The 10,271-nt window shown below is 35.2% G+C and overlaps 1 protein-coding gene across 2 annotated transcripts; it reads right to left on the bottom strand.

The window, feature by feature from the left end:
• Positions 1–3,267: 3,267 nt before the first annotated feature.
• LOC11441923 (probable methyltransferase PMT5) lies at positions 3,268–9,084 on the bottom strand. Of its 2 annotated transcripts, none has more exons than XM_024782003.2 (9): positions 8,072–9,084; positions 7,774–7,924; positions 7,338–7,578; positions 5,995–6,217; positions 5,742–5,902; positions 5,328–5,631; positions 4,499–4,631; positions 3,964–4,172; positions 3,268–3,587 (listed from the first exon to the last, which is right to left on the bottom strand). In XM_024782003.2, exons 1-8 carry the CDS (start codon positions 8,581–8,583, stop codon positions 4,023–4,025), a joined length of 1,875 nt encoding a protein of 624 aa, XP_024637771.1. In that variant the 5' UTR covers positions 8,584–9,084; the 3' UTR covers positions 3,268–3,587; positions 3,964–4,022. The 2 variants fall into 2 exon arrangements, with proteins under 2 accessions (XP_024637771.1, XP_024637772.1); XM_024782004.2 differs by having other exon boundaries at positions 7,789–7,924; positions 8,072–9,083.
• Between the last annotated feature and the right edge of the window lie 1,187 nt (positions 9,085–10,271).

Raw genomic sequence — 10,271 nt, 5'->3', positions numbered from 1 at the left:
AACCAGCCGTGGGCTCATACTGGGGGGTACATGAGATGGTTCATTAGAGTATCACATCCTATTGTGAACCCCCATGTGGCCATTCCTGACTATGCAGCTGCTGCCCCTCCTCGTCATGTCCCTCCTTACGAGGAGGTTATTGTTGAGCAGTTGTGGGCCAGACATCCTCCAGACCCATACCATATCATCAGCAACATCAGAGTCAGAATGGACGGTGCAATGGGACATCCTGCTGTGTTTCATAATCCAGAGGAGGTTATGCGCTTGATGCAGGGCATACACTTTGAGTGGAGCATGCTGTAGCAGGTGCCGGCTCCGCGGAGGAGGAGTAGGAGTCCACAGGATGGACCAGTATGACTTGTGTAGCATTTATGACTTGTGTAGTTTTTTTTTGTTTGACATTATGTTGGATTTGGTTGTAATCTTATAACACTTGCGCTTTTTAGCGTTTTTATGACATTATTTGTTATTTTATTCTGTTGTTTTATTCCGTTATTTTTCGTAATATACTTATGAGTTAATGCTTGATTGAATAAATGCTTGAATGAATGATGAAAAATGTTTGCTTGAATGAATGTATGAAAGAAGGATTGAAAAAATAGGTAAAATAGAGGTTGCTGCCTCTTCTGGTTGTATGCGCAGACTGTGCGTGAGTTAACTCACGCATGTGCTAATGGCTACGTGAGTTAACTCACATCGTGTTTTACACTTGCGCGCTTTAAGTTACGCAACGTTAGTTAACTAACACATAGTTTTACACTTGCGTGAGTTAACTAGCGCAAGGGTAAATTTAGAACGGCTGCAAGACGCGAGCAAAATGTGCAGGGTGAAGAACATAATTCAAAAACGTGACTTAATTTTTTACACATGCGTGACTTAAGTCATGCTGGGTGAGTTAACTCACGCTGAAATTAACACATGTGTGAGTTAACTCACGCAAGTTTTGTTTTTGCATTTTTACACTCTTTGTTCATGTCATAAAGTGCTCTTTGTTCGTGTCAACACGGTACTTTTGGTTTCACACTCCATACAATAAAAAACAATGAATATAACCAGTGGCGGAGCTGAAAATAATTATGAGGGTTGCCGATTTTCTGAAAATTTATATTTTTTTAGGGAAGGTGTAAATTTATATTTTTTATTAACTGATTCGAGGGACTATTAATTTTATTTTTCTCTCTATAGAACATAATTTAAATCGATGTTTTAAGAATATTTTAACATAAATATCATATAATTTATACTTTATTACATATATACTTTTAATTGAAAAATAAGTGTGCTTTATTTATTGATGAGCGATATAACATTGTATATATAATAATCAAAATCAAATTAGCTTTGTGCGTAAGAAGTTGTTGTTCAAATGGTAAAGAACATGTTGTTTCATGTGCTTGTGCACCGGTTTGAACCCCCACCAAAGCATTTATTTTTGCAGTAAATCTTAAAAATAAAAAATAAATAAATAAAAAAGGATAAGAAATTAAAAAGAATGGAAGTCAGGAGTCAAACCATGAACAAGAAGGTACAAAACTACTCACCTAAACCGCTGGAACACGTTTACAAACTTGTTAAACTTGACGCAACCGATTTATATATAATATATTACAATATTCTAATATGTGTATATAACTATTAAAAATGACAGGTTTTGGTTGAAGTGATTGAAACTGCAAAAACAAAATCTGTGTGAGTTAACTCACACATGTGTTAATTCCTGCGTGAGTTAACTCATGCGACGTGACTTAAGTCACGTATGTGTAAAAAAAATGAAATTTTAAGTCATGTTAATTTTACACTTGCGTTAGTTAACTAGCGCAATGGTATTTTCGGAATGCCTGCAGGGCGCGAGTGTTTTGTGTTGGGTGAAGAGCAGAATTCTATGTGAGAAGTTAGTAGGTGGGAAAAGAAAAACCCATACTTTGGTCATTAACCAATATCACTTAGAATTTAGAAAGCCCGACCGACTTCATATTGATGAGATCTCACTGCAAACCATGTAAAATAACTGTTGTTATTAAACAAACCCTAGTGCCTTTTAAGTATACCCCCACACTTTATCACTTTTCAAAAATGTCCCCGCAGACATTTTGTCCTTTTTCCAACATTCCACGGTATTATTAGACTACATGTTATTAACCTGTCGTTTACCCTGAAAATTTTAAAACGTTAGCATTTGAATTGGTAGGACATCATTGTCCTTGAATTGGTAGCACCTCCTTGTCATGTCACCAAAAATGGGGATGGATTGGCTGCCTTTACTATTTCATAATTTTGATGACTTTCGTGTATTCAAGATATAGATGAATGATCAAAGTACAATTAAAAAAATGATATTTGTACAACTATTTTGTGATAATTTTTGTAACAATTTTTCCTCACATACTTGCATTATGTTTTTTATTTCTCTCTTTTGTGACAATTTTGACAACCATTTTTTTATTTAGAGCATACCAAAATAATAATATTTATTTAGATAATAGAGAATGATTTGCTGAGAAAAAGATAGAGACGAAGTCATCAAAGTCACAAAAATTGAAAGATAGTCAATCTCAATACCCAAAAATGGCATACTGGCATGGTATCAATTGGAGTTGGGAAATGTTTTTTTGCACAAAAGCAAATTAATTACATAGTTAAGGTTTTAAATGAATACAATGGCACGTCAGTAGATCTCAATCTTTTCATAAAATTTGTAAATTGCAATTGATGCATAGCTTAAACGTGCATGTGAACTGAAGCAAAGATGGCATTAAGTAAGTCTCATAGTAAGAATGCTACTTGCTAAATTCTAGACTTCTAGTATTTGATACTCCCTCCGAATTATAAATAAAAATGTATCAAAGAAAATTCATGTATTTGCTATATATGGAACGGAGGGAGTACCTACGTATCAAATGGCTCAACAGAGCATTAACAGGAAAAAAAAATCCATGGTGGTCACTTGGCTTATACTAAAGAGATTAATGTGGTACTATAAAGTCCTTTCGAGTTCTGGTTATATGGAATTGTGACTGCAAAAACTCTAAAGAGCATTACTGCTCTCCATTTTGAATGTTTTTCCTTTGAAATTTTAATTTAAAAAGTCTCTTAAAATTGAAAGTATATTTGAAGAAAATCAACAAACAAAGTTGTTATGCAATGCCTGTGTGTGTGAATGTGTGTGTTCTCCCTTCTTATTGTGGAGTCTGGTTCACCTGTGCCGTTCCAGCAAGATGAAGATTATCCTTAACCAACCTAATTAAAGCACTTAAGAGGAAGAGAAGGTTGTGCTACTACCCCAAGTTCATTCCTGAATTTCGTGGCCATTCACATTCGTTCTCAAAAACTGGAGATTGTTCAACATAATTGCTAGAAGTCCAATGATCAATAAAGAAATAAAGAAGAATAAAAAAATGCTAACAAGATATTGGATGAATGAATTACTACAAACAACCTTGACAAAAAAAAAAAATGAATTGTAGCTAAATTCAACATGAACCTTTCACGATCTACAATTTCTTCAATATCTTGAACCTATTGTGGTAAAGATTGAAGTCAAGGCTCTGAGCTCTATATATACACGTGCCAATTAAACAATCCATTCCCTGAAATTGTGTAAATAGTGACAAATTATTTCAGATGTATGCTATAGCTAGGCGAATTCATAGCTGTCAGTATAAACACCATTTTCTGAATTGCAGAGTTTCTAGGAGGACTTTAGTTATCATGGATGCTTTTGATCTGACAATATTACAGGATGACACACGGGACCCATGGGACTCTATGTTAGAGCCAAAACAAGATCCGTATCTGTAGGAGTCTGTATCATGACCAATTCAGACCTTGAGTCTCACATGACGGCCACAATTTTTTCTTAATGCAACTATGATGTTTTAAACTAACTAAAATGCTACCCATTTTTACCAAATCAAGAAAATTTACCCAGTTTGAATAGTGAAATGAAGAGTCTAGAGTAATTACCAGAGCAAAAAAATTGTGTTCATCTGTCATGGTGATTGGTGAGATATATTAGTGCTCAATCATTTTTTCAAAAATAGTTTCTGGCAAACAAGTAACCGCTGGTCACTGCCATTCTGAAGATCAATTATCCTGGCTTCCCAACGTACTTGAGTTGCAAGCGTGCGAGCCATCTCAATCGTTCCCACGGTATCGGAAAGAATGATCCATCCCTGCAAAAATAACGATGTGTATTAAAAAATTAGGCTTCAGAGACCTTCACATTACACTGAGATCGACAACTACTTGTATTCAAAAACACACAAATCCAATATTATAGTATTTCATATGGGAATCACAACAATAAAGAGCATGCTTCATTAGAGCCAGCCAACTCGCTTATAAACAATTATCTGTCAAGATGAGATCATCCTTTCTGAAGGATGTGCCCAAAGAGGATGGAAAGTACACGATTACTGTTCCACTACACCTTAAAAAAATTAACAATGAAACTTTCCAGCACGATCACGAAAAAGGAATATAAACACCAAGATCATACCTCTGGTCGTAGTATCCTGTCCATCTCCAAGAATAAGTCTATCATGCTGCAGCGTTCTGAAATGAATTGTGACAGAAGTCCATTTGCATGAAGCAGATCATATGTCCGTGGGTAGGTGGGGAAAGGTTCACACCTGAAGATCAATATCAACATTTAGAAACAAAACAATTGTCTCTAAGTTCCTACGCATTACAATTATTTTACAAAGAGCTTTGACAATGAATTCCAAAGAAAAGATAATTCAGAGATTGAACTACAAAACAGTGCATGGTGTTCCTTAGAATTGGGTTTTGCAATAGATTAGGTTGAGTTTCGATCCAACACATCAGGTGCATGCTGCATTAACTTTCAAATTCATTCTCAAAAGGGAAACAAAATTAAAAAGCTAAGGATGTCTTGGATTAGAAAAAAAACAAACCGAATATTTGGTACTGAAATTTCAAGAAGTTGCTATATGTAGTATGCTTTTTAAAGGAAATTATTGGCATATTTATGAAACTAAATGAGCCTTGCATTAAATGTCAAAATATAGTTTAATAAATAAGAAGTTGCTACGGAATTATTTTGTACATATTTTACAAACACCATTAAACCATTTTCAGCAATAAAATAATCATGAACAGACATATCTTTTAAAGTAAATTATCTTAAGTTCCTGTTAATTTTCTGTTGTTTGTCATAAGAATTGCCAATGACAGTGTAAGAGACATACATTTATCAGGCTTTAGTGGTATTATCATTTTATCACCCTCAACCAAAATTTTTACCTCCAGTCAGTTTATAAATTATAGATAAACTTTGTCTAGATCATGAACAAATAGCAACTTACCAGTCATGCATAACACCAGTAAAACCTCTATCGAGTATGAGAGGAAGTGCATTAGAAGCCCTGGCAGGAACAACATTCATGACCCACACTGATTTTTTCTCCTCCAGCAGTGCAGCATTCAAACCCCCATAATTAGAACTCATGTCCATAACATTCCGGATCATGTTATATGGAGGCAGTGGATCTTCATCTCCAGGTCTCTTTGGATGGTCAGAGAAAATTAGTGGTGTAAGCAGTGACCAATAATTATCTACAGCTGATCTCCAGAAATGCATGTCTTCATAAAACTCTTCAGGCTGAACTCCTGCAATAATAAAGAGAAATTCATGAAAAGGAAAAGCAGAACAAAATGGGAAAGAAATTTCAGAGAAGGAAGAGGATTTAAGCTTAAAGCTTCTGAGAAATAATACTTTCCATGAATTTCAAGCTCAGCTGAACTCAATTCAGAATCAAAGGACCTGTTTTGTATTGCAATCCAGCGCTTGCTAGACGTCCCACTTATACATGGTACAAGTGGTTGATAATATGATTGAGTATCATCCCCATCTTTACATAGTTGAATAGCACGCTGCTTGCTAAAATAAAGAAACAAATATCACAGAATAGCTATAGTTATTATATTATCATTCATCATTCATATAACCTTCACTAACAAAAATATCCTTACCGAGATGCATAACAGTCCAGGTCAGCAGTCTTCTGCCAGATGAAAGTCTCATCTTGCTGGGCTAGGAGTGTCCAGCATAGTTGCTGGGTATGCTCTTCCATTGGGTTCAACGTGATACTCTTTTTCTCCCGCGATGAACCCTGTAACTTGCTTGTAGGTGATGTTAAAACAAAATATCCTCCAGGTTTAAGAACACGGTCAACTTCTATGAGGAACATTCCATCTGCATGACGAGGTCATTGTTAGAGCTCAAAGGATAGCATTTCATACATAAGCTGGGCAATAAAACGCACATCCTACCTAAGATCGAGAGAATGGAAGAAAGAGAAAGAAAATGGGGCACATCCTAATTAATTCATTTGATTGGTAACAAATAAATTAATTTAAAAAGAACACCTGTGATTTAATAAAGCCAAACATATTTAGATGATATAAGCAAGATATTAATAAATACATAGACTACTGGCCACAAACTGGCAAAAGCAAACCAGAAATGACTTAGATCTGGACTTAAATCATGTATGTTCCTTCTAGGTCTTTCCCAAGGTATTAAATCAGAGCCTATAAAAGATAAATAAACATAAAATACTTAAGAGCCTATAGAGATGCTATGGAAAGCCAAATAGTATGCAATTTATGAGTATCTGCAATTTGAAGGAAGCCATTAATAGTTCAATATTATTAGCATCCCTCTTCATGGAAAAGCTCTTTAAGGTTTAAGCACAGATAAAATATGTAGGCCCGCTATTTTGTTCTGAAATCTAGTAAAACTGTATAATCGGAGGGTGACAAGTATGGTGCTTCTGAATATTTGATTATAGATATTCTTAAAAGTAACAACATGTCAAGGATCAACTATCCCATAAACTTGAATTGTTGGATGAAGGTCAAGGATGATTTTATATCTCTAACACACAGGTTCACCGTTGACTAATTTGTATCATTTCAAGGGCTGCTGATACCTCAATCACCGATTGGTTTCAGTCTACAAAACCAAATACTGTACACCCTACACAGTTTTCTCTCTTACTCCCTCCGTTACAAAATATACGCAAAAGTGGGTCCAACAAAATTGATGTATTTGGTTCAAATTTGGTCCACATACATCAACTTTCTTTGACACACTTTTACGTATATTTTGTAACGGGGGGAGTATTTGTCATCAAATACAACTTTTGACAAATACTATGACTTGAATTTAAAATATAAAATATATGACATACGAATATGTTCGTAAGTACATAAGAGACTATACTGACAAAGAGGGTTGGTACTTTATTAAGTCTATGAGGAAATCCATTCAGCTAAGAATGAAAGAGTAACGCTCATAATAAAAAAATTACCCTTTTCATCCCAACTGATGCCACATTGAGCGCAGTGAACCATGTCATATGATAATGATGGATATGGAAGCTGTCTTGCAATGAAGTTGCCAATCATAGCAGGAAGGCCTCTCTCAAGAGACAATTGAACTTGGCTGCCAGTTGCCTCATACGCCGCTACGCAAACCGCCATTATTTTAAGGGACAACAAATGAGCTCCAAAGCTACCAAACCCACAATTAATGTCCAGCATAGTTCGAACCTGTTATATTATGAACAAAATAGATCGGTAACATATCATATCTAACAAAAAGAGCAGTCATTAATGAGAATATGGAAGAGGATATAGGCAGCTGAATAGCATAATCTTCCTTATTGAACCATGTTATGTTATGCACAAAACCAGTCCCCATAAAACATTATGGTTCCCGAAAAAACAACAATTGGTGATTATTACGAGTTGAAAATTTACACCAGCTTGAGGAAGCTCGGTATCACTTCCTAGCCCTATCATCTCCGCAATTTGGCGAGAGTAATCTTTCACACCATCGAAGATCAAACCATCCTGTGAGTGAAAGGCAATTTGATTCTCTTCTAGTAGCATCAACCTAGAGAAACCATCGGGGCAAATTTGTTAAGTGAAATAAAAAAAAAAAATGAATCAGTGTCCACAAAGCCTGATAAAAGTTACATTACTTTCATTCAAAGCAATCTATCATCCAAAATAAAAAACCATTGAATCAATCAGTAGTTACCTTTTGGTCATACTTCCGGACGAAAGAAATTGATCTTTGGTTATCTTCACATTCCCACTCCATATAATATCCCTACCCCTAGGCCAACGCAACGGAATTTTATATTCCTTAGGAGGACGAACCAAACACCGATCTTCTTCCCTCGACACTTGGCAGTGACGATCCAACTCCTCCCCTTGTTCAAATCCAGACAACAAATTGGCAGTTACATTATGACAAGGCACAAAATTCTCCCTTTCTTTTCCACAAAGCCCTAACTCCTTCTGCTTCAAACCACCGCTGGAAACAGATTTCAGCTCCAAATAATCAACCGCCACACGCTCTTTAATCCTTCTATAATTTGTATAGATAAGCGAAGCCTGTCTCCTCGGCGAAGTATCAATCGCATTGGAAGATGACGAACCAAACAATGTAATGAAAGCCAAAATACTAATGACGCTTAATATCAACCAGTTCAATTTTGGTTTAGGGCCAAAAATCATCCACAATTTGTTCAACAAAGAGCTTCTCATGACCAAAATCGTGAATTCGCCACTGAATTTGACGAATTAAGAAAGAGATTTCAAAATTTACAAAAAAAAAATCAAAAATCAAAAATCAAACTGAATCGTAAATGTAAACACCGTTAACCTTGGTTTTCCAACCATAACCTATCGTAATACCATGAATCTAAGCGTTTCGAGATTCAGCGAGTGAATCGCAATGAATTCGGAACAGAATTGAGCAATGTCGATCGATTAGGATTCAGATCGCCGGCGGAATTGATTGAATGAAAACACAAAACGAATCGGATCGAAGGAATTGGGAGAATTAGGGTTTTGGTGAGTGAGATTGAAGATTGAGAAAGGAAATGTGAATGGTGGTGAAGAAGAGCGCTAATTCCGGTTGGGTCCAAACTGTTTGGATTGTTGTTGCTAACTTTACTTCTGTTCGTTGCTTCGTATTTTTTCTCTTTCCTTATATATCTCTCTCTGCTACTATCATTTATTAAACACATCCAAAAATACACAACATATGCGTATAGGTATAATCAAAATCTATATTAATCATAACTAATTAATGGGGGTGGTTGTGTTTTTTACTTTGGGGGATTAAACTTGGGATTTGTTTTATTAGATTTTTCTTCATATAAATAAAGGAAAATGATTGCCATGAGCATATCTTATTCGGTAAGGGATATACTCATTTTGTAAGGGATAAAGCATAATATATGTATGGGTTGAAGTTCGAACTCTGGACATCCCATTTATTCATCTTTAAAGTGAATTTTTTTAGCCACTAGATTACTTGACAAAAAATAATAATAAATGAAAATTTTAACATGTGTATTTATGGTACATTATTAAGAAACCTAACGTGTAAATTTTGTATAGGAAATTCTATCAATTTATCCTTTTAAAGATTAAAAATTAATGTTTTGTAATAAATATTTACCATTCATAAAATCTTTAACATGTACTCTAAGGACACATGTTTACATAACTCATAAATAAATTATTGTGGTCAAAATTTCATTCTTTTAAGTTGAATAACATAACTGGATGACCTCAACATATTTACACTATTTTCCTTGATTGGAAGAGACCCCGAACGGGTTGGGCTAAATTCAACTGTGACGGTGCACTTAAAAGCTCAGTTAGTCTTTCAAGATGTGGCGACTTCTCTGCGATAGCAATGGAAATTGTTTGAATAGTTATGCTCGTAAGATAGGTTCATGCAACGCGTTACATGTAGAGATGTGGGGCATGTATATTGGTATGAATATATGGCTCAGAGACAGGGGATCACGCACCTACAAGTGGAGAGCGACTCTAAAGTTTTGGTTAACGTGGTAACATGGAAATGTAACATTAATGGGAATGTTCCTACCTTGATTCGGTGCATTCGTGATCTAAAAAACATGAGTTGACAAGTTCAAATCAACCATACAAGGCGTGAAGGAAACATAACGACGAATTGACTAACTAATTTTAGTCTCTCTTTGGATTCTTTTGATTTATATGTTATTTAGACTCCTCCTAGAGAGCTTCAATCAATATCTCATTTTTATGACATTTATGATGCTTATATGCTTCGAAATATTCGTTTAATCGCTTAGTGTTTTTATTACTCTGCCCTCTTCTTATGCCAAAAAAACAAAGAATCTTGAATTCGAACTTCACCTCTACTCCCTCCTTCCCAAATTATATGTTGCTTTGGA

This window comes from Medicago truncatula, chromosome 4 (assembly GCF_003473485.1).
Source record: "Medicago truncatula cultivar Jemalong A17 chromosome 4, MtrunA17r5.0-ANR, whole genome shotgun sequence".
Lineage (NCBI taxonomy): Eukaryota > Viridiplantae > Streptophyta > Magnoliopsida > Fabales > Fabaceae > Medicago > Medicago truncatula.
Note: the sequence above shows the minus strand (reverse complement) of the source record. Positions and strands in the feature narration are given on the sequence as shown.